Genomic DNA, 24,688 nt, shown 5'->3' on the forward strand with positions numbered 1-24,688 from the left:
ACAAATTTTCTAGGAACTCTTCCTTTTCAATGTGGTGCTTGTTTTGACTAAAGTGTAGTTTTACAATCAAAAAACTATTTTAAGACACATGAGGTTTGTCTTGATACTTGAGCTGTTGAAAACCTTCTCAGCAGTTTAAGAATTTCCATCTACTTTAATAAAAGATGGTGATCTGAGGTGAATGAGTGAATGTGTCTGAAACGTGTATGGCGGTCAGGCCTCAGACTATTAAGGCGCACTCACAGGGATTAAAGTTCTCCGTCGTTAGGACAGATATATCAGATATACAGACAGATATACATATATCGGCCTGCACGATTAACCGAATTTTCACTGTCATAGTGATATGAACATGTGTGATGAAAACATGCTAAAGTATGATGAACACGAAAAATCATTTTACTTACACAAGACTTGACCATATATATATGTCAGCTCATTTTTTTTTTTTTTGTTCTTTTGGTGTGTGTGGGGGGGGGGGGGGGGGGTTGAAACTGGTATGTCAGAGTAGATGGAGGAGTCTGAAATTAAGTTCAGTGATGTTAGAAGGTGGACCAGTACTCAATGTTTTTGTTGTTGTTATTTTTATTTTTTAGCTGGCAGAAATGATGTGTGTGTCAGTGTTTTAGGAGGAAGGAGGCTGAAGTTGACCGGCCTGCTTGATGAGGACGCAGAACACAATGCACTGTAAAAATAAAGAAAAAAAAAGCATGCAAAATTGGACTAAAAAAAAACACAAAACTGCGAGGCCGTGAAAGGTGAACCGCGTTATAGCGAGGGACCACTGTATATATATATATATATATATATATATATATATATATATATATATACCTACAAAGAATGGAGAGGTCTGTAATTTTTATCGTAGGTACACTTCAACTATGAGAGACAAAATCTAAAAATAAATAAATAAATAAAATCACATTGTATGATTTTTAAATAATTAATAGGCATTTTATTGCATAAAATAAGTATTTGACCCCCTAGAAAAACAGAGCTTAACAATTGGTACCTACGATAAAAATTACAGACCTCTCCATTCTTTGTAGGTGGGAAAACCTGCAAAACTGACAGGGGGTCAAATACTTATTTTCCCCACTGTGTGTATACATATATATATATATATGTGTATATATATATACATATATATATATATATATAAAATACAAATAATGGATGGTAAGGAGTCCAACATAGAGAAATATTGGGTTCAGAAAAGTTATATTGGATGAAGCATAGCCGAGTCCAATATAACTTTTCTTCATCCGATATTTCTCTATGTTGGACGACTTGCCATCCATCAGTTATGTTCTCCACCCCCCCTCCCAAATTAAGCAAACAACAAAGAGTCAAGTAAATTAGATCAATTTATTTTGTTGTGAACAGCATATGATTGACTCTGATGCAATGAATGCTTCTAAAATGTCAGTAGCATGCTTGTCTACCTTCTTAGTGTTTCTGGCATCCTTGGAGTTCAATATTTCCACCAGTTCCTCCTCTGTGAACTCAGCAAACCTCGCTGGCAGACGATTTTCTGCTGTTGACATGTTTGTTGCCATTTTTTCAACCAGTGTCTGTCAGCTAGTTCCTGACCTTCGTATGCCGCGCTCTGATTGGCTAGCTGTTGGCAGTAAGCTCTAACGCTATTGGTCAGTGGGAACCGATCCAATATACCTTTTGGTCCTAGCCTTTTTGGATCCAGCATAACTTTCTGGTGCCAAGCATGCAAAATACAGGTAAATGATGATGAACAGAAAGGCTAATCTGTGATTGGCTATTGCAATCTGAGTGGAGAATATATATATATATATATATATATATATATATATATATATTGCGAGATGTCAAAGGCTGACGCTGGCAGAAAGTGTGTGCACCTTTTTCTTTTTTTAAAATTTAAATAATTTAAAAGATAAATAAAAGCTGTCAAGTCTTGCAAAAAGGTTTTTTTTTTTTTTATTTAACAGATTTTAAATATCACCGAAATTGTATGACAGTGACAGCAACAGAAAACAATTGAAAAGTTGTCCCCTCAAGGCTTATTGATCTGGAGAACTTAAATGTGGAGATCAAAGAATTTCTACAATATGGCTGCTTCATGGGGCGGAGGGGTGGCAGACCTACTGAAATATCAGGAAAATCAACCCATTCTAACTCACCGAGGTCTCCCCATGTCCCCTCCACAGATTTTGTTGGATAAATTCTTAGGCTTATATACAGAATATTAGCTTTCACTCTCATAGTTTAGGAAAGAGACCTTTAAAATTTGAGCTTTAAAAAAGCCACGTGACAAACAGCTTTCCCTTCCCCAACATCAGAGGCTCACAATCTTTCAGTTAGACTCTGGAATGTGTATTTGTCAATCTGCAGGAAACTTGTTTTTTGGTCCAAAACAAGCTAAAATAAAGTGAACCTGCAAGAGCCTTCCAGAAAATATGTAACGTTGTCAAATTTAATTCCCTGTGTACACAATGCACCATTAAATCATTGTCTTGCATGACTTCAGGTCAGTGGCGGAGCCAAGGGGGAGCTTGGGGGGGGGGCTTAAGCCCCCCCAAATAATTCTGCCAATAATGTGAATAACGACTGACATATTTGTGGATCTCAACGGCAGTTTTGCGCTGAGAATGTCTCAATATTGTGTAAGTGAGCAAAGTGATGAATGTGTGTGTTCGGTGATCCACCAATGCTGAATCACCCTTCACAAACAGAATTTTCAGTTTTGCAAAGAAACATTTGTAAAAACCCACACACAAGTTACAAATCAGAAATTTGTGTTTGTGGATCACAAAGCACGTGTACAAATCAAAGGATATTTGTAAATCACCCCCTGTGCATTTACAAGTATTCATGAGACAAATTTAACTCCATACTCCAAAAATTTAGGTTTCCTAAATATTTATTATGGCCACTCTTAAAACTTCACTTATCTTTATAATTTTATTACTGGTAAATTTTTTAATCGATTTAGATGAGATATACTTATCTCACAGGAATAGATCACAATTATCTAGGAACTACTTTTTGCACAGGAATTCATCAAGCACGTTGGCCGCAGCCGCGCACTAACATAAAATATACAGAAGCTGTATATTGTTGTTCAGCCAAAACCTCTGTGTTAAACTGACAATAAATCTTTGATATAGACGATTTGTGTAAGGTTGATTCCATGCATTGTCTTGAGCACCATTTCAATGAATTCAGTTTGTATACCTATGTGTAAGTTTACTGAACTTGCAATCATTCTAAGTGATGTGTATGTACATTGATACCACATTTTAGAGGAGCATGGGTGACTAAAACATATACCTTGGTATTTATAAAGCAATTTACTCTATAGTGTTCATTTCTACGACATTTTATGGAGCCCTTCCAACTTTTACCCCAGCCCCCCCCCCCCCCCCCCCAACAAAACTTTCCTGGCGCCGCCACTGCTACAGGTAATATGCTATTTCATCAGTACTTGTAAACTTTCAGAAAACAGATGCAAACAGACGAAACGAACAGAGTGCAGCGAGATGCACTGACAGAACAGAAGCTGCAGCACCAAACACCCCAAATGTGACTGCGACATTAAATAATAATACTGTTCAAAAAGCATCGGGTTGATGTCCTGCCTTAAGTGCTAAATTGTGCACCAACGTAAACTTCTTACAGATAATTTCGATCCACTTGCATCTTAATGCGTGAAAATATAACAAAGCAGCTGAACTCACCTGCAGTGTGTTCGTTGATGAATCGGTTCGGATCCTTGTTTGACTTCATGTTGCCGTAAATTAAGCAACGCGCAAACCATTCACAACCCTTTCCGAAACATCAGTCACGTGATCGAGTAAATGTTTCCTTTATTTATTTATTTGGTGACATTGACCAGTTTGTGTTTCGATTCCTCTGGTATATCAAAGTAAAACACCATCTAATCACTTCATGCACAGTATGTGCCGTTTTAAGTTGTTGCGTGACAAGACAATTGTATTTATTGTTTTTGAATTATTGTTTATGCAAAGTGGCTTTGATGGATTTCATTTTTTTTTTAATTTTGCAAATGAATTCCAAAATGGAATCATGCATGACACTTAATCTTAAATCTGGTGGAAATTTTAGTTTTTGCTCTTTTTAAAAAAAAATAATCCCAGTGAGTGATATGCCAAATATAATCATTCCAATAGTTCATGTCTTAGTATTTGAACTGTACAATTCATAAATGCAAATTCCCCCCCGCCCCAAAAAAAGGTGAATGTCACTCGCACGCCATAATTTTTTGCAAAAATAAATAAATGTCTGCCTCAAAGCTAATTTGCTCCTCCAGGGGGAGGTAAAACTCAGAGGTTGTGTTTATTCTCCCCTTTTTACTCAAATCTCCACACGTGGGTTCATATATTGTGCAAACTATTGTCACTGATTACTACTTCCAGGAATATACTAATTTGTTTAGAGACTCTTGGTCGGACTTTCTCAATAATAATAATATCAAGTGATAATTCACAATAGAGACATAACAGTTTGTACAATACTGGTTAATTTAGTTGTGCATCCATTGCTGTATGAATTACAACCCCAAAATCAGGAGAAAAAAAAAAGTGAGGATATGGAAGATCTGGAAAATACAAAACAAAGCAAAAGCATTTTTAAAAGGCAGTTATCCTTACGTCAATTTTAATGGAGACAGTATAAACCAAAGACCTCTCATATTTCGTATTTTTTTGGTGTGTGTGTGTGTGGGGGGGGGGGGGGGGGGGTTGCAGGGTGCATATTAATAAATGAAGTTGACCACATGAAATATCTTGGGTTCTTACTGTGCAATGAAATGGAAGAATTTTTTTTTTTCCATATTGTCTGACCCTTTTTCTGATTTGGGGTTGTCTCACAGCAGCAGTTGCAAAACAGGTACCTTTTAAAACCATCACTTCAGTTCAGCAAAGTACAAAATGTGTGCAGAGTGTGAGTTGAGTGAGATAAGACGGTAACAACAACAGACATAATTTCACATTATTTTAATTCATTGTTCGACTGTTTTGTTGCAACAATTTATTGACAATGATACAGTGTAAATGCACAACAGCACAACAGACACCATTAAGAACAGGGTTTTTTTTTTAAGTCAATACAGCAGGCTCTTATAATTGCATGATTTTTCTTTTTTGCTAAAAAATAAATATTTGTCCATTTTAGATTTCAATGTGCAACACACTGGTTTTCCTCATTGGTGTGGTCCATTTAACAGAAATTAATGGAACAGGTCATTTAGTGGAACATCTGTGAGGTCATGAAGTGGAGAACCAGGACATCCATCACATCCAGACACTGATCATCTGAATAGAGTTCCTCCAAATCACAATGTAAGCGTTCAGACACACTCAAAACGCAACCTGCCACTGGTGCTAAACGGCTACATTTTGTCTCGATATGCATATTATCAGCAAACATAAGAGCCGAGAAAATATTACACTTTGTTAGACTGAACTTTGAGTGTTGTTCATTTCAACCATCAACAGGTCTCAAACATTTTATTTCCAAGATGAAAACAGATGACAGAAGGACAAACACACTGGGGTGACTCAAGGTAACAGACTCTATATAGCTTTAATTTTTTTATATTATTCAATATCAAGTAAAAAATATGTTCATGTTAAGACACGCTTAATCTTTTAGTCTTGAAAAACCTACACGGTGAATTCAAAAAGGGGCTATTTTAAAATTGTGGCGGCTAACTTGTGATGGCTTTTGGTCATGGTGGCACCACATCAGTAGCTCGCAAAGGATGCACCACTTCCTTTAAGATGTTTTAGTCTGCACATAAGCAAAGCACAAGCACAAACATCACCCATCTTTTTGGACTACTCATCCACCTGCTACTCTGTTATCCACCTTGCCTTCCAAGAAATCCTACAGAATCTTTCGTCTCTGGTCCCTGCCCACTTGCCATCTCTTTGGAACTTTACTTGGTCTTCCTGGAGACAGCTGTAGCCAATAATTTGGTCTTTCCAACATAAGCCTCGAAGAAAAACTGGACAAACAGCACAAAGTAGCTGAGGTACATGAGCGAAGACCATACAATGTTCTGCATGTGGGATGGACACTCTTGGCCTTGCTGCATCCATGAGTACACCAGGTAGTTGACTACACAGCCCATCAGCATCTGGGTGATTTGGGTCAGTGTGATGAACATGGCAAATTTGCGAGACAGCTTGAAGCCGGCTGCCCGTAAAGCATAGTAAGAGTACATAACGGCGTGGACCAAGTAATTCATTGTCATAAACCATCCACCACCGGCCACCATGTCTTTGTAGGAATACCAAGAGTAGAGCAACACGGTGATGTGGTGGTACCAGTGCAGGAAGATCAGTTTCTGTTTCCTCAGAACAATGAAGAGTGTGTCACCTGCAGATATGATGAAGACGGGAGTGGATACAGGGTTGCAAAGAATAAAGTAATACACCGGATAATGATGGAAGGTTTACGAGGAAAAGGAAATAAAATCAGCATAAGCCCATTCAAGACTCTGGCAGTGGGTCAAATTCCTCTCAAACGTGCAGTAAATACGGGCTAAAATCAATGAGGTATGTAACCCCAGAAAGAGTAGAAAGTCGAATGCCAACAAAATATTGTGCACCCATTTATTATCCGTTGTAACTCTGATGTTGTCAGCTGTTCATCAACAAAGCAGTATAGCAAATGTTGACAGAAAGAGTCACTTTGATAAATGTCTATTGTGTTATTTTAAAAATACAGAATTTCTTTATTCTTATACAGTTGTATGGAAAAGTTCCGAGACCCCTGAGAATTTTCATGATTTTTCTTTATAAATCATTGGTTGTCTGGATCAGAAATTGCAGTTAAATATATCATAACAGATGAACACACTGATATTTGAGAAGTGAAAGTTTCTAGCATTTACAGCGAGTGTGCAATAATTATTTAAACAAAATTAGGCAGGTACATACATTTGGGCACCCTTGTCATTTTACTGATTTTAATACATTTAGCACTAATTACTGGAATACAAAATTGGTTTGGTAAGCTCAATCATGAGAAAGGGTATTTAAGGTGGCCATTTGCAAATGTTTCCCCTCATCACATCTCTTCTAATGAGTGGCAACATGGGAGACTCTAAACAACTCTCAAATGACCTGAAAACAAAGACTGTTCAACATCATGGTTTAGGGGAAGGATACAAAAAGCTATCTCAGAGATTTCAGCTGTCAGTTTCCACTGTGAGGAAATGGAAGACCGCAGGCACAGTACTAGTTAAGGCCTGAAGTGGCAGGCCAAGAAAAATCTCAGATAAGCTGAAGCAAAGGACAGTGAGAACAGTCACAGTTAACCCACAGACCTGCTCAAAAGACCTACAACATGATCTTGCTGCAGATAGCGTCTCTGTGCATCGTTCAACTATACAGCGCACTTTGCACAGAGCTGCTGTATGATGCTGTAATGCAGAGGAAGACTTTTCTGCGTACATGCCACAAACAGTTGCTTGAGGTATGCTAAAGCACATTTGGACAAACCAGCTTCATTTTGGAATAAGGTGCTGTGGACTGATGAAACTAAAATTTAGTTATTTGGTCATAAGGGGTGGTATGCATGGCTGAAAAAGAACACAGCATTCCAAGAAAAACACTTGCTACCTACAGTAAAATTTGGAGATGGTTCCATCATGCTGTGTGGCCAGTGTAGGTACTGGGAATCTTGTTAAAGTTGAGGGTCACATGTATTCCAGTCAATATCAGCAGATTCTTGAGAACAATGTTCATGAATCAGTGACAAAGTTGAAGTTGCACCAGGGCTGGATCTTTCAACAAGACAACGACCCTAAACACTGCTCAAAATCTACTAAAGGTGGGCTTACACTGTGCGAGTTTTGGCCCTTTTTCAACCAATTTTTCACTCGTGCGAGAATTTTTTGGATCGCGCCGAGTTTCAGCTTAATCGTGCGTCCTGCATCATGCAGTCTACATGGGGTAACGAGCTGCGTTTAACATCTCACGACCACTTCCCGATTGGGAATCGTATGGTCGGATGAAAATCAAACCTGTTTGATATTTTGGTCGGCCGTCGTGGCTCGTGAGGGTTCCGTGCTGTTGAAGCAGCGCTACAAGCGTCTATGCGCTGATTACCTCACGCAGTGTCCATGAGCAAACACCGGAGAGAGCAAACAATGATCTCATGTAAAGTCTTGTCTTTTTTTTTTTTTCTTTTTTTTAATTGCGTTCCTTCGCAATAACCTAATATCATATTAAAGGACATGCCTATCAGCGCGCACAGTGAATGGAATCAGGTGGGGGAGACTGAACGCGAACGCGCACACTCACACACACACACACACACACACACACACACACACACACACACACACACACACACACACACAACAGGATTTACGACAGATGAGGGAGTAAGTTGCTACACCTTGCACAGCTGTAAGACTCTGTATGAAATATAGTTTATTTATACAACAGTGTAAGTAGCAACACCTGTTATGAATGTTTATGTTTTCTTTTTTTACCGTCCTCTCATGAATCATGTTGCTGTCTGCTGTGTGTGTGCACGCGCGCATATACGTTCAGTCTCCCCCACCTGATTTCACTCACTGTGCGCGCTGATAGGCATGAAATAAATTTTTTAAAAAAAGAACAAAAAAAAAAAGCTTCCGACGTGTGGTTTTTGAACGTACAATGTGAGCAGTCAGATCGCATCAGAGCATCGGGCCGTACAGTGTGAGAACATGAATCATGCGCTCTGAACTTTTAACCCCTGCGGTTTTGTTGCACAGTTTGAGCTGGAGCCAAATACAACGGTTGAAAATATCGTACAGTGTATGCCCAGCCTAAGGCATTCATGCAGAGGAACAAATACAACATTCTGGAATAGCCATCTCAGATGCATCAGGGTTTGGGTAAAACCTGGGGAATGCCCTACTGGAATGACTGATCTGGCATCAATACAATCAATGGCACATCAGTTGTAGTACGTTTTGCTGGACTCTGCTCCTCACTTCCTTGCTGTCTTTTCAGTCATGGTCTTACTGATCACTGGACTCAATTTGGAACCTGCATTAATGGTAAATGTCCACCACATGGAAGTATTGCTGCATTTCAAGAACTGAGTATAGGCTACTGTGGGATCCGACCAACACAACCAAACTACTGGTTATATTTGTATATGCGGTTACTTAGCTGCAACATTTCTGTCCCTGAATGTTCTGATAATTCCTTGTTGTGCATTGGTTTTATTTCTTTTGTTTGGCCAAAGCAGGTGGTCACACCACTTAGTCTGGTCTGCTTGAGGTATCTTCCTGCAATCACAAAAACGCCTGAAGGACCTTTGAGGTGTGTGAGGTTTAATCCTTGCTCATATGTAGCACCTTGGGGTGACTTATGTTGTGATTTGATGCCGAACTGCTCACACGTGTGTATGAACACTGTATGTTTACATATTATACAGGAAGTGTATCTAATAAAAAGGTTGTTAACTTACCCAGTTCTGGTGCTTTACTAAGTACAAAGGCATATGCCCAGAACTTGCTGACAGGCCCATTGTAAAAACTCTGGTCACAAACAGACTGTTTAAGCCCTTTGGTCATCAGGATGTACATCATGTAGCTCCCAGTACGGATGGCACCAAAAATACTGTATGGACAGACAGACCTCAACTAAACAACTTCTGCTTTGATCACGTATTACTGCAGACTTTGACCTATCTGAGATTTCACATATTTAGTTTTCTACATTACAACCTAATCATTTAAAGCAGATTCAAATCATTTTCTGGAAAACACAACTGCTCTCTGAAAATGTAAATATCAGTTTGAAAAACTTCCATTCACAAAGTTACTTTCCCAGCAACTTGTTTAGGACATCAAAAATTGTAAGAAGACAAAAGAACTCAACAGAAAGAGAGAAAGGAAAAGCAAAACCCAGATTAAACAAAAAATAAATTTATAGATCTATAAACAGAGTGTGCACTACTTTCATCTGCTGTATAGCCATTGCTGAACACTGCTACCATTAGCTATGGCATCAACTGCACTTAGTTTGAACCTTAATATATATTTTCATAACACGCTGGGCACCTGCATTTGAAAGCAGACATGTACTCATCACGCATGTTTGAGCTTCTTACTGTGCTCATAACAGGAAAGTAATTTGTTGTAAAATTCTTGAAATAAAGGCAATAATGTGTCCTCCAGTTTGAACATTCTGGCTGCGTGTATATTCCACAAAGTGTGTTGGAGGTGGCAAATTTCGCAATTGGACCCAAACTATATCAGAGTTCCCCAACTGAAGGCTTGATCAAATTCACTGAATCCTGCCTTGCATTCAACAGAAATTAAAAACCAATGCTTGTCCTAACCAAAAACAATTTAAACAAAAAAGTTAAACTGGACTGCATTTATATAGCGCTTTTCCATCTGCATCAGACGCTCAAAGCGCTTTACAAATAATGCCTTATAGTCACCTCAATGTGAAGGTGCTGCCATACAAGGTACTCACTACACACCAGGAGCAACTAGAGGATTAAGGACCTTGCCCAAGGGCCCTCAGTGATTTTCCAGTCAGGCTGGGATTGGAAAGTTATGTGTAAGGTTGGCTCTTGCTCTGCCCCTCTCCAAGGCAGCGTTTCTAAATCCAAAGTCAGTCCCCAGGTGCTGGACTGTGGCTGCCCACTGTTCCTAGTGGTTGGATTATGTGTATCTGCAGTTGGGATGGGTTAAATGCTGAGGACAAATTTCATTGTATGTATGTACAACGACAATAAAGGCCCCTTCGATTACTTATTCTAATGCCGCATTCACACCAGATGCCACGTGAGCGACGACGGCGACAGGTTGCCATGTAACCCCTATGGAAGGACGCGTTGTGGCGCCACAAAAGTCCAAGCCACGCAATGCGACGTGATGGATGCGAATAAAGCGATTTTGAGCGAAAGGCGCATTTGTGGCGCAATATCGCTTTGCATCGTGTCGTGTTGCCCTCTTCTCCAAGCTGAAAAATCTGAACTTTTTCATCTTCTCTGTAGTGATGTGGAGATGTCTGGAGTTTATACTTGATGTGGACATGTCCTGTCTCTGGCAGCCAGCCTGTGAGCAGGGATTATGTCCCTTTTGTCCTTTATTTAACACAACTATGACCGAGTTTGACGGGAGAGCGAGGAACTGCTGCAGCAGCCAGTTTTTTTTTCTTTGTTCACATGTGCGCGTGCGAACAAATCTTCTGTGAAGATAATTTTATTAACTACACAGATGTATAATAAAAAAATGGTGACTGGTTTATAACACAATTATGATAGAGTTGGAGGGGAGAGCGAGGAACTGTAGCAGCAGCCCGTTTTGTTTTTTTGTTTTTTTTTAATTGTTCACATGTGCGCGCGCGAACGGGACAGGAGGTCCTCAAATTGGGTCCTGGAGAGGTTGAAGTACCGCTGAAAGCGGCCATCATCCAGATGCAGCTCCTGCATCAAATGAATTGGGAACATCTCATGAGGATGTTGTGAACCCAGGGACTGCGACGCTGGTGACATTTGTCAGCTTTCCACAACAAATAGAGCACAGCAACTTGATCCGTGTGATCAAGGTCCGCCATGTTGACTTGACGGCGAACGGAATGGAAGCTCTTCCTATTTGATGACGCATTGGGGCGATTTTTCGCAGCGAAAGTAGAGCGACACACCGGGCGATGATGGCACGTCCATTACCAGGCAAGGGACGAGGATTTGTGGCACTGCGTGGCTTCCGGTGTGAACGCGGCATTAGAAGCTAACACATCTGTTTGGAGCCTCATTCCAAATCCAGACACATGCAGGAACCTTCTAAAAATGTCAGGATAAAGTCTTTTGGCCCACCTTCACATACTACATGAAACATATACAGTAGTGTTCAGAATAATAGTAGTGCTATGGGACTAAAAAGATTAATCCAGGTTTTCAGTATATTTCTTATTGTTACATGGGAAACAAGGTACCAGTAGATTCAGTGGATTCTCACAAATCCAACAAGACCAAGCATTCATGATATGCACACTCTTAAGGCTATGAAATTGGACTATTAGTAAAAAAACGTAGAAAAGGGGGTGTTCACAATAATAGTAGCATCTGCTGTTGACGCTACAAACTCAAAACTATTACGTTCAAACTGCTTTTTTAGCAATCCTGTGAATCATTAAACTAGTATTTAGTTGTATAACCACAGTTTTTCATGATTTCTTCACGTCTGCGAGGCATTAATTTTGTTGGTTTGGAACCAAGATTTTGCTCGTTTACTAGTATGCTTGGGGTCATTGTCTTGTTGAAACACCCATTTCAAGGGCATGTCCTCTTCAGCATAAGGCAACATGACCTCTTCAAGTATTTTGACATATCCAAACTGATCCATGATACCTGGTATGCGATATATAGGCCCAACACCATAGTAGGAGAAACATGCCCATATCATGATGCTTGCACCACCATGCTTCACTGTCTTCACTGTGAACTGTGGCTTGAATTCAGAGTTTGGGGGTTCTCTCACAAACTGTCTGCGGCCCTTGGACCCAAAAAGAACAGTTTTACTCTCATCAGTCCACAAAATATTCCTCCATTTCTCTTTAGGCCAGTTGACGTGTTCTTTGGCAAATTGTAACCTCTTCTGCACCTGTCTTTTATTTAACAGAGGGACTTTGCGGGAGATTCTTGCAAATAAATTAGCTTCACACAGGCATCTTCTGTCACAGCACTTACAGGTAGAGATGTACCGAATCCAAGATTCGGTTTCGGATTCGGCCGAACATTGGCCTTGTTGATGGGGTTTGGTTTCGGCCGAACCCTAGAGCGCCAACCGAACCGAATCCTACCGCGAGTAAGCACAACGCGATTACGTCGTTAATGTTTAAGAGAAGATAACTTCCATTGTGCTGGCAGTCGTCATCAAAAATGGAAGCAGTGAGCCGAAAGAGTGCTGTGTGGCAGTACTTTAAAGTGAAAGAGGGAGATTCAAGTCGCGCAACATGCACACTTTGCAGTGCAGAGTTGTTTTGTGGTGGTAAAGGCGCTAAACAGTACACAACATCTCCGCTATTAAAACATCTCCGCTCAAAGCATCCGACGGAGTACGAGTTGTGCAAGGCCGAATCTAACGTCAGTGAGGCTTCAGGTACCACAACCGCACAGTCACAGATACATAGTGGTACTCAGACCACCATTACCAACTTTACGAGCCCTACACCAAACAAACAGTGGGCTTCAGACCATCCGAGAGCTCAAGCCATCCATGCCACAATCGGTAAAATGATAGCTTTTGATTTGCAACCATACAGTATAGTGGAAGACACTGGGTTCACCGAGCTAGTGCAGCAGCTTGAGCCACGTTACAAACTCCCCTCAAGGTGTTTCTTTGCTGAAAAAATCATCCCTGAAATGTATGAAACTGTGGCTTCCCGTATACGAGCGCATGTTATGGAAGCGCAGGCCTTTTCATTTACATGTGACATATGGACTTGCAAATACACTACTCAGTCCTCTATCAGCGTGACATCACATTGGATTGATGATAATTTCAACCGCGTAAATGCCATCCTACAATGCGAAGCATTTGATGGAAAACACACAGCTCTAAACATCGCAGACGCACTGCAAGACATCATCAAAGCATGGGACATACCGGTCAACAAGTGTCACCTGGTCTTGAGGGACAATGCTGGGAATATGATGTAAGATGTGCTCAGTGTGCTCAGGCCTTTTGAGGAGTTGACATGAGAAATGAGTGCAGAAAATTAGGGGTGCCGAAAAAAAAAAAATCGATTCACGTCCGAATCGCAATTCTTATTTATTAAGATTCTGAATTGGTCCAAAATGTCCAAGAATCGATTTTTAAAAAGCATTTTTTTTTTAAATTTCTTGCTTACTCACTGCATATACTGTTTGTCAGGCAACGGCCTCAGTACTGCAGCGTCCCCACAAGGGAAGGGTCCGGCGTGCTTCAAACATTCCTGAGCTGCAGCTTAGCATGGCGAACGAAGAGCTAATTCAGCCAGCACCGTCTTCGGTGAAGGCAAATGTTTGGGCTCATTTTGGATTTTATTTGTCGCGTATCAAGGAGCTTGACATGACTTATGCAGTGTGCAAAATCTGCAAAATGAAAGTCAAGTACTTAGGGAACACTTAAAATCATCGAGTCCACATGCTACGCCATCACCTGGAGCTAAAAGAAGCGGAGCAGCGGTCTCTGCCGACTACTGACCAGCACACACTCCATCACTTTGCTAAACTGCCAGCCAACTCTGAACGAGCAAAGCAGATAAGTAAATTTACATCTTTAGAATCACTAGATTACCCTTGTAAAGCTGCATTTTCTGAAACAAACATTTTTTAAGTAATACAACTATTTCTCAGAGCTCTTTCAAGCTTAGAGGAATGTAGGTAATCCTGTAATTGGCACTCTTTGTTACAAAGAGTATTGATTGTGAATTGAGAATCGGTTTGAATCGAAAATCGATTCTGAATCGAATCGTCACCCCAAGAATCGGTATCGAATTGAATTGTGAGTTGTTGTAAGATTCACATCCCTACAGAAAATGCATGCATATCGACAGTCCTGCCAGCTGTGATGAGGCTGAAGCGCTTCATCCACAATGAAACTGACAGCAGTGGAATTAAACAGATGAAAACGCGCATGCTGACGTCCCTGCAACAGAGATTTGAGGGACTTGAGGGCAACGCTGTCTTCATTGTGGCAACAAGTCTGGATCCGAGATATAAAGCCAAATTTTGGTTGAGTGACACATACCAGTGCCGATCAAAGTTATTTGTGCAGGAGGCTGTGTCCCGCATATCCGAATCAGATGAAGACATGTCCGTGAGGCCAACAACATCTGCACAGGCTGAGACACAGGGGCCGGCAGACCGTACGAAATGTCACTGTTCAGGGATCTGGAGCAACTGGGACGAACTGTTCCGCAGCAACACCGAGTGTGAGCCAGTCACACCAAGCGCTGAAACGGAGGACAGCGCTTTTTTCAGCGAGCCTCTGATTCCTCTAACCGAGGATCCTCTTCAGTGGTGGAAGGGCAATCAGCAGCGCTTTCCACTGCTGTCAAAAACAGCCAAGGTTTATTTCTGTCCACCACCAACATCTGTACCCAGTGAAAGACTTTTCAGCACCGCTGGAGAGATCCGTTCTCACATTCGCAACCGGCTGTCTCCGATTAATGCCGAGCGTCTTGTGTTTCTGAAAGGAAACACTCATTTTCTGTGAAACCTAACTATAGAAGTTGTTAATAAAAAAGAGCCTTCAGGAGACATGTTCAAGATTTTTTTTGTGCCACACTTTGTTTAATGTTCCTAATTAAGCCTACAGTTGTAAGTGCTTGAAACTGAAGTGTAGCTTATGTTCCTTGACTGTAGGCATTAATGATTATCAAGATTCCCAGTACTTTTTTCTGAGAAAAAAAAACAAAACAACAGATTCAGCATTCAATAGGCTATCACATTTTTGTTTGAAAATAAAGGTGTATCCAAGAATTGTAAATGTGCTAAATGTGCTATGTTTTAATTTGTAAATGCACTATGTTTTGCTGTATTCTTTTACTTTTTTTTTGATCAGCAAAGAGCACTTTATCAATGGCTCACTGTTACTGACAGGCCTTATTCCTTTAGCAATAATGGCACTTTTTGCTCTCTTTCTTTGTTCTTTGGAATGAACAGAACACTAAGCCTGTACACTGAATGGCTTTAAGCTTAACATTTTAGTGGTGTTCTCTAAGTGTGACTATATTAAAATAAAAAAAATAATGGTAGAAGTTATTGCCTATGTTTTATCTTACTGTTAAGGAAAGGAAATACACTGTGCAATGGTTTTCACTGCATTATAATGTACTAACTGATGATCGGAGTAGGATTCGGTATTCGGTTTCGGATTCGGCCAAATCTTAAGCAGTGGATTCGGTATTCGGCAGAACCTTAAAAATCAGGATTCATCAGTGGGTGAGCCTTTGCCATTCTGGTTATTCTTCTATCCATTTTGATGGTTGTTTTCCATATTCTTCCATGCGTCTCTGTTTTTTTTGTCCATTTTAAAGCATTGGAGATCATCCATCCATTTTCTTCCGCTTTATCCGGAGTCGGGTCGCGGGGGCAGCAGCTCAAGCAAAGCCGCCCAGACCTCCCGATCCACAAACACCTCCCCCAGCTCCTCCGGGGGAACCCCAAGGTGTTCCCAAGCCAGCCAAGAGACGTAGTCCCTCCAGCGTGTCCTGGGTCTTCCCCGGGGCCTCCTCCCAGTGGGACGTGCCCGGAACACCTCTCCAGCGAGGCGTCCAGGGGGCATCCGGAAACGATGCCCGAGCCACCTCAACTGACTCCTTTCGACGTGGAGGAGCAGCGGCTCGACTCCGAGCTCCTCCCGAGTGACCGAGCTCCTCACCCTATCTCTAAGGGAGTGCCCAGCCACCCTGCAGAGGAAACTCATCTCGGCCGCTTGTACTCGCGATCTCGTTCTTTTGGTCATGAGCCAAATCTCATGACCATAGGTGAGGATCGGAACGTAGATCGATCGGTAAATCGAGAGCTCTGCCCCCCTACTCAGCTCTCTCTTCACCACGACGGTCCGATACAGCGACTGCATCACTGCAGATGCTGCACCGATCCGTCTATCGATCTCACACTCCATCCGTCCCTCACTCATGAACAAGACCCCGAGATACTTAAACTCCTCCACTTGAGGCAAGGACATTATGCACCTCCAATCAACTTTTTAATCAAACTACGCTGTTCTTCTGAACAATGTCTTGAATGTCCCATTTTCCTCAGGCTTTCAAAGAGAAAAGCATGTTCAACAGGTGCTGGCTTCATCCTTAAATAGGGGACACCAGATTCACACCTGTTTGTTCCACAAAACTGACAAACTCACTGACTGAATGCCACACTACTATTATTGTGAACACTCCCTTTTCTACTTTTTTTTTTTTTTTTAACCAATAGCCCAATTTCATAGCCTTAAGAGTGTGCATATCATGAATGCTTGGTCTTGTTGGATTTGTGAGAATCTACTGAATCTACTGACTGGTACCTTGTTTTCCATGTAACAATAAGAAATATACTCAAAACCTGGATTAATCTTTTTAGTCACATAGCACTACTATTATTCTGAACACTACTGTATGTGGAAGATACACAAAACAGTTCATTTGCATAGTCAAAGTTCAACCACTTTGAACTTTCAATATGATATGCCTCAGTGGTGTGCATTGCTTTTCTGCGCACAAGATAATACACCACATAAACTTTTTTTAAAGAGAAAGGGAGCTGCATCATACAATTTAGTGGGTAAGACACCATGAATTATGTCAATAAAAATCTATATTTCCATTTTTTACCCCCACTTCCACTGGGCTTAAACTAGTAATTGTCATGGTGTGAGGTTCTCACCTAAATACAGCCAGTGTCAGAGACCATAGCACCAAGGGTTTCCTCAGCTCAAATTTTTCCCTCTGCTTCATCACATGTCTTCCTCCCAGGATAAAAGCAGCATAGAGTGCAGAGAAGAGAAAGGACTTCTTCCTATAAACACAGAAAAAAGTTTAGCGTGATGGGGGGGGGGGGGGGGGGGGGGTTGTCCTTCAGATTCATTCATATTATGAAGTACAATCCTACTTCCCAGGAGACAAATATTAGTTACTGCATATACGAGGTCTATTAGAAAAGAAACTGACCTTTTTATTTTTTTCAAAAACCATAAGGATTTGAATCATGTGTGATTGCGTCAGACAAGCTTGAACCCTCGTGCGCATGCGTGAGTTTTTCCACGCCTGTCGGTTGCGTCATTCGCCTGTGAGCAGGCTTTGAGTGAGGAGTGGTCCAGCCCCCTCGGTGGATTTTCATTGTCAGGAAATGGCGGAATGATTTGGGCTTTTTTTCCATCAGAATTTTTTCAGAAACTATTAGAGACTGGCAGCTGGAAACCATTCGAAAAATTTATCTGGCTTTCGGTGAAAATTTTACGGGCTTCACAGAGAATAAGGACTGTTACTACAGCTTTAAGGACGCTCGGAGCGCCGCGCTCAGTGCCGCCATCGAGAGCCACAAACCACCAGATCATTTCTAAACGGATGGCTCTGTGGAGCCGGGCCCGTTGTATGCACTTTCTCTGGTTATCACAAGAGCTGGACATCAACCATTTTCCAGCAGATTTCACTTTAAACAAGAGATTTTATCATGGAAAGCCGAGCGGAGGCTTCGCGCGTCATGACTGATTTGCTGATGGAGCGAGACAAAGGAACACCTCCGTTTTGGTCCGTAAAATTTTCACCGAAAGCCAGATAAATTTTTCGAATGGTTTCCAGCTGCCAGTCTCTAACAGTTTCTGAAAAAATTCTGATGGAAAAAAAGCCCAAATCATTCCGCCATTTCCTGACAATGAAAATCCGCCGAGGGGGCTGGACCACTCCTCACTCAAAGCCTGCTCACAGACGAATGACGCAACCGACAGGCGTGGAAAAACTCACGCATGCGCACGAGGGTTCAAGCTTGTCTGACGCAATCACACGTGATTGAAATCCATATGGTTTTTGAAAAAAATAAAAAGGTCGTTTTTTTTTTCTAATAGACTTCATACACCACATTTTCAGCTGTCAAAATAACCACAAAAACAAACAGTTTTATATGAGCACTTATTCAAATCACAGGGATTAAAGCAAAAACAAAACAAAAAAAACCCTTCTGACTGATATTTATTTCATGGCCAAATCACAAAATGTTCATGATTTATCTTTTATAATAGAAACCTTTTTGCGATTGTGTTCTAGGATTTAAGGTAAAATAAGTTGGAGACGGCTAAGAAAACAGCAAATTATTCTGCTGAACAAGATTATGTTTCACTCACTAACCACTGCTGCTCTTTTCTAATGCAGCATCATATTCTAGAAAGGCTTTAATCTACACATTATTAAAATACTACAGGATAAACACATTTTTACAGGACAGCTTTGACTTCATTCAATACCAATTAAAATCTCAGGTCTGTAGCCAGGATCTGGAAAAGGGGGGAGGTCAAGGTAGTGTGCCTTAATTGAGAGAGCGGTGTCAAATCAGAACATGGCACCATTTTGATTCCAACTGCGCTGAACTACTGAATGGACCTTTAATGTTTTCAACATTTTTTTTTAATCATTTAACCATACATACAGCAACACATCCAAGTACAGGTGCTATCAAAATAAATATAAAAAGAGTTAAGCTATCAAATTTACAAGTTATGATGATTTATTTAATTAACTTTGAAGCCTGACTCATGCAGCTGCAGCTCTGTAACTCTGTGTCATCCAATGACATGTGTGACAGTTCTCCATCTCTGGATTATGCTTTATTATGGAGTAATTGGACCCTCAACAAGCTTTTCTTTCTACACTCATCACCTCCAATTCAAAGGTAAGATGAACAATTTCCTCTTTTACCGACTTTGTGCTGTAAATGTGCGGACTTTTCTGATCCATTTTTTAAATCAGCGTGCGCACTGTAAAAACTATTATAATATGATGGCAGACGAATGAGTAAAAGAAAAGTGTCAAATCAATGCCATTTGTGTCCGATTTAACAGGTGCACATCAGACTTCAGGTCCCAGTCTGAACATGGTGTGAAAAAAAATAAATGGTCAGACCAGGGCTGTGAAATGAAAATTTGGAAATCCAAGGAAAATTTGCAGGGGCTCTGGGGGGCATAGGCCCCTTGGAGCCGAGGTCTTGGGCCCCGTTTGATCCCAGAAACCAAATAAATTTTTTATCTAATGATACATTTTCACCATCTCCTGGAACAAAAAAATTAGTGCATATTTAAATGACCCTGTACTCAGCCTTTCATTTGAACCGTCAATGATCATCTTGAAATAACAGAGTATGAGATGGAAGTAGGACCTGGAATGATTTTCCTTTTAATTGTAAAACAAATTATGCATTAACTCAGAACAATTAAATTACATGAAATTCAATAAGACTGAAAAGACTGTTAAAGCATTTCAAAAACCACAGCTAAAGCTCGTAGAGTATTTTGAAAATCATGGTAAAATATCAATAACATACCTTATAGTAAAAAAGCCACATATTCTTGTGTAAATTCCTGTAAATCCACTCAAAGCCACAGTGTCTTTTTCCCATGAAAAAAGTTTACATTAATAAAAACTCATTTATATTCTTGTGTAAATTAATGTAAATCAATTCAAAGCCAGTCTTTTTCCCCAATGAAAGAAACTCTAGATTAATTAAAAAAGTCACATAATCTTGTCTAAAATCATGTCTGAACAGCATGTTTATTTTCCAGAAACCATTTACTGTGTTTCCTGACGGCACAGTTCACTTTTCCCGTTTCATCTGTGTTTATGAAGCCAGCGACAACTCCACAGATTCTTGTCCTTATCAAACTTTTTAAACAGTCTCTCGCCATCTTCTCTGTGTCCGACGTCGGTTCATGACAGAGACGTGCTGTACAATTCTTCTTTTTAAAATGTTAGAGCACTAAAAGTTTGCAATGTCCACATGCTACGTTTAGCTTAAGCGTCGCACAAGAGCCACACAGCGTCGCCACAGCAACCAACCACTCCCGCAGCAACCAACAACTGTCGCAACAGCCAGGCTTTTTTCTCCTCAAAACTCTGTGGATCCAAGGACACTGAATTGTATCTTTAACACACAGATCAGTGTCCACGGACCGCCGCGGACTTATAAAACTTGCACGATGTCGTAAAAAAGAACACTTTGCGACAGACATTTTAAAAACTCAGTGACGATCAAATTACAGAGTTAAACACTAACACAGCCCCCCCCCCCGCGATGAAATCCACGTAATTTCGCAGATCCGCAGAATTTTCACAGCCCTGGGTCAGACTTTTAATCACAGAAATGACTCTGGTCCCACTTTCCTCAAATCGGCGAGTGTCAGAGTTGAACTTTAATTTGTACCTCTGTTACTTTGCATGTCCAGACTGCAGGTCTGACTCTGAGCACGGTGTGAAAAAATAAACGGTCAGACATTTAATCACAGAAATGACTCCGGTCCCACTTTACTCAAATCGGCAAGTATCAGAGTGATGAACTTTAATTTGTACCTCTGTTACTGTGCACCTCCAGACTGCTTGGGGTTTTTAATGGAACTACATTGCGATCAGACGGGACATTTTATGCTCCGTTGTACAAAATCCATTATATACAGTGTTTATTACACAGAAAACAAGACAAGAACTTTGGGACTTTTTTTGTCCGGTGACTAGGGATGGGTATCGAGAACCGGTTCCTTTCGGGTATCGTTAAGAAATGATTCGATCCACCGACATCAATAAGCTTTGTGCTTAACGATTCTGTTATCGGTCCTTCAGAGTGGCCGTTGTTTTGGGGGGTGTTTGTCAGGAACATGAACATTTCTCTACACTGATTACAGACCCTGCAGCGGGTCCGTAATCAAGTTTTCTGCAGCGAGGCTTTGCTTTGAACCTTGAACCAATCGAAGCAGTGGTTCGCAGATTGAAGCAATGCGTCGATCTATTGCTTTGTTTATTCTTTCTTTCGCTTAATTTTTCCCCACTAAAACCCTAAAGAGCATACATCTGTGAGTATTATTTACCTTTTCTATGTTAAACCGACCTGTTATGGTCTTCTGAAACAGTTGATAGATGTATTTTATAACTTAAAAACAGGAGCGATGCTAACGCGTTAGCATGTCTATGGCATTTTCAATGTTAAAAGTTAGCATTAAGCAGTTGCAGCTGTCATCACATTCGGGTGCATTTGTTTTCAAATGTTAAAGGAGATTTTTTTAATGGAAGACATGCAGGCGGATTCGCACGTCGGCTTGCAGCCGCCGCGATGCGCCGCCACAGGAAAAACACCTCCGTGTTGATAACCATTTGTAAAATCCAGGTGGCTTTTGATGGCTTTCAGTGGAGTGAGTATCTGAGAAATTGTTTAACAGTTGGGCATGTTCCAACTTGTCCTTAAGGCTTCCAACGGAGGTGTTTTTCCTGTTGCGCTGTGCTGCGCCGGCTGCAAGCCGACGTGCAAATCCGCCCACACGTCTTTCATTAAAAAAAATCTCCTTTAACAGTGGAATATCCGGATAAAATGCTGAAACTGACTTCTTCTGAAACTTCTCTGTTCTCTCACGACGTCCCGGGTCAACAGAGGCTTAAATGTGGAGGTTTTCAGCTTGAAACAGGCTGATGATGGCGCCGGGGAACGCTGTGCAACGTCCCGCTCCGTGGGAAGTCCTTAAAGCGACAGAATCACTTCAAAATCTCTCATGAGCCGTTAAAATTTTCACCGAAAACCAGCTGAATTTTTCGAACCGTGTCCACTTCGATGTGCCTCACAGGTTTTGAAAAAAATTTGATCAAACAAAGCGCCAGTCTCTCAGCAACTTCTCAGACAAAGGAATTCCAAAGAGGGGGCTGGACCACACCTCCCACAAGACGTGCTCACAGGCAAATGACGTCACCGACAGGCGTGGAAAAACTCATGCATTCGCACGAGGGTTCAAGCATGTCTGATGTACAAACATATGAATGAAATCCATATAGTTTTTGAAAAAAATAAAAAGGACCTATACTTTATGGACAGACCTCGTATATTCAGAAATGAAGGCTAATGTGCTGTGGTCTAATGGAAACACTGACCCAGTTACGCCAATGTTATTCATCTTCGTCAACAGTAACTGTAAGCATTTGTGTTACTTTTAAATTATAAAGCACTTGATGATAAATTTGTCTCCTCCAAGTCCACCATGCTTCTGCAACAACTAGGTTCCAAAGATGATGTCGGAGTGCTTAGCCAATAGACAAAGTCACTATCTCAGCAGGACCATGAGCAGTGTGGCTAAAGGTCCTGTTATCGCTTCCTCTTAAAAGGTCAATTGGAAATAGAATGGCGCTAGTGTCATACGAGGTCTATTAGAAAAAAAAAACGACCTTTTAATTTTTTTAAAAAACTTTATGGATCTGAGTCACGTGAGATTGCATCAGCCAACCTTGAACCTTGAGTTTTGTCCCGCCTGTCGGCTGCGTCATTTGCCTGTGAGCAGCCGTTGTGTGGGGAGTGGTCCTGTGCGCTCGGCGGATTTTTCTTGCAAGGAAAATGGCGGAACGATTGGAGCAGCGCTACTGCATCAAATTTTGCCAGAAACCTGGCGACAGCCAAGTGGAAACCATTCGAAAGATAAAGACGGCTTTCGGGGATGAAGCTATGGGCACCACACAGACTAAGGAGTGGTACAACCGGTTTAAAGACGGACGCATAACGGTGGAGAGCGCGCCGCGCTCCGGCCGACAATCGACGTGCCAAAATGACATCATTTCCAAAGTAAACGCTGTGGTGATGCGGGACCGTCGAGTGACCATCCAAGAAATTGCGGACGAAGTGGACATCAGTACTTTTTCGGCACATTCCATTGTTACAGACGATTTGGGCATGAAGCAAGTGGCTGCGAAATTTGTGCCGAGGTTGCTGACGGCAGAGCAAATGCACCTCCATGTGGAAGTCTCACAGGACATGATGGACTCCCCACAAAGTAATCCCAGCTTTATGGACACTATTATCACCGGCGATGAGTCCTGGGTGTACGGGTACGACCCGGAAACGAAATTCCAGTCACAGTGGAAGCATTCCATGTCGCCACGACCGAAGAAGGCGCGCCAAGTGCGCAGCAACGTGAAGGTAATGCTGACTGTTTGTTTTTTTTACTCCTGCGGTGTGGTACACCACGAGTATGCACCACAGGGTCAAACAGTAACGAAGGAGTATTACAGGGATGTCCTCTGTCGCCTCCGTGAAGCTGTACGGCGCAAGAGACCAGAGTTGTGGGCCACAGGAAATTGCCACCTCCACCACGACAATGCTCCAGCTCATTCCTCCAACTTGATTCAGACTTATTTGCCTAAAAACCAAACTCTTGTGGTTCCACAGGCTCCATACTCTCCTGACATGGCCCCTTGCGACTTCTGGCTGTTCCCAAAAATTAAAAGACCATTAAAAGGAATGCGTTTTGAGACGAGGGAGGACATCATGGCTGCAACAACGGCGGAGCTGCGCACCATCCCGAAAGAGGCGTTTTTGGAATGCTTCCAACAGTGGCGACACTGCTGGGAGAAGTGTGTGGAGTCCCAAGGAGTGTACTTCGAGGGTGATTAGGTTTCCAACCCTCCAGGTAAGCCAGTTTTTTCCCCCGGCCAAAGGTTGGATACTTTTCTAATAGACCTCGTATACATACTGACAATGTTTTATAGGCTTCAAATCTGTGGCATATTAAAATCTCATTGTGAAAATATCAAAAGTTGGGTTTCTGTGCTTTCATTCTTTGCAAATTTAATATGAACTATTTGTAGAACTACTGAAAGCGGAGCATATTAGCACACACAGAGATCGCTGTTTCTGTGAAAGCCAGATGCCAACATTTGTTTATGTTTGTTCTATCATTGGTTTTGTTTATTAATTTCATGTTTTTTTTTTTCTGTGAAATGAACTGGTAATATGTTGTAGAAGTGGACTAGACCTGTTCTCTTGAAGTTGCTATTGTTGATTGATGCAGTAAATATGACATTTGAAGGAGCTGTGACACCGCTGTTTATGGGAAACATGAATGCTCATATTTGGTTATGCAGATCATAACTGCTTTAACAAGATTTTATAAAACACAGCTTCTTATTCAGTCAAATAAATTAAGAATATATTGTAGAAGTTT

The 24,688-nt window shown here is 41.2% G+C and overlaps 1 protein-coding gene across 1 annotated transcript in view; it reads right to left on the minus strand.

Moving 5' to 3' along the window:
- Nucleotides 1–5,567: 5,567 nt before the first annotated feature.
- The window catches only part of elovl6 (ELOVL fatty acid elongase 6), a 34,743-nt gene continuing 15,622 nt past the window's right edge, over nt 5,568–24,688 (minus strand). The window contains exons 2-4 of the mRNA XM_034182131.1: nt 17,401–17,532; nt 9,481–9,632; nt 5,568–6,384 (exon numbers count right to left, since the gene is read on the minus strand). Of these exons, the coding sequence (XP_034038022.1) occupies nt 5,942–6,384; nt 9,481–9,632; nt 17,401–17,532 (727 nt within the window). The 3' untranslated portion in view covers nt 5,568–5,941. The remainder of the gene's footprint in view (nt 6,385–9,480; nt 9,633–17,400; nt 17,533–24,688) is intronic.

Source organism: Thalassophryne amazonica, chromosome 11 (genome assembly GCF_902500255.1).
Source record: "Thalassophryne amazonica chromosome 11, fThaAma1.1, whole genome shotgun sequence".
Lineage (NCBI taxonomy): Eukaryota > Metazoa > Chordata > Actinopteri > Batrachoidiformes > Batrachoididae > Thalassophryne > Thalassophryne amazonica.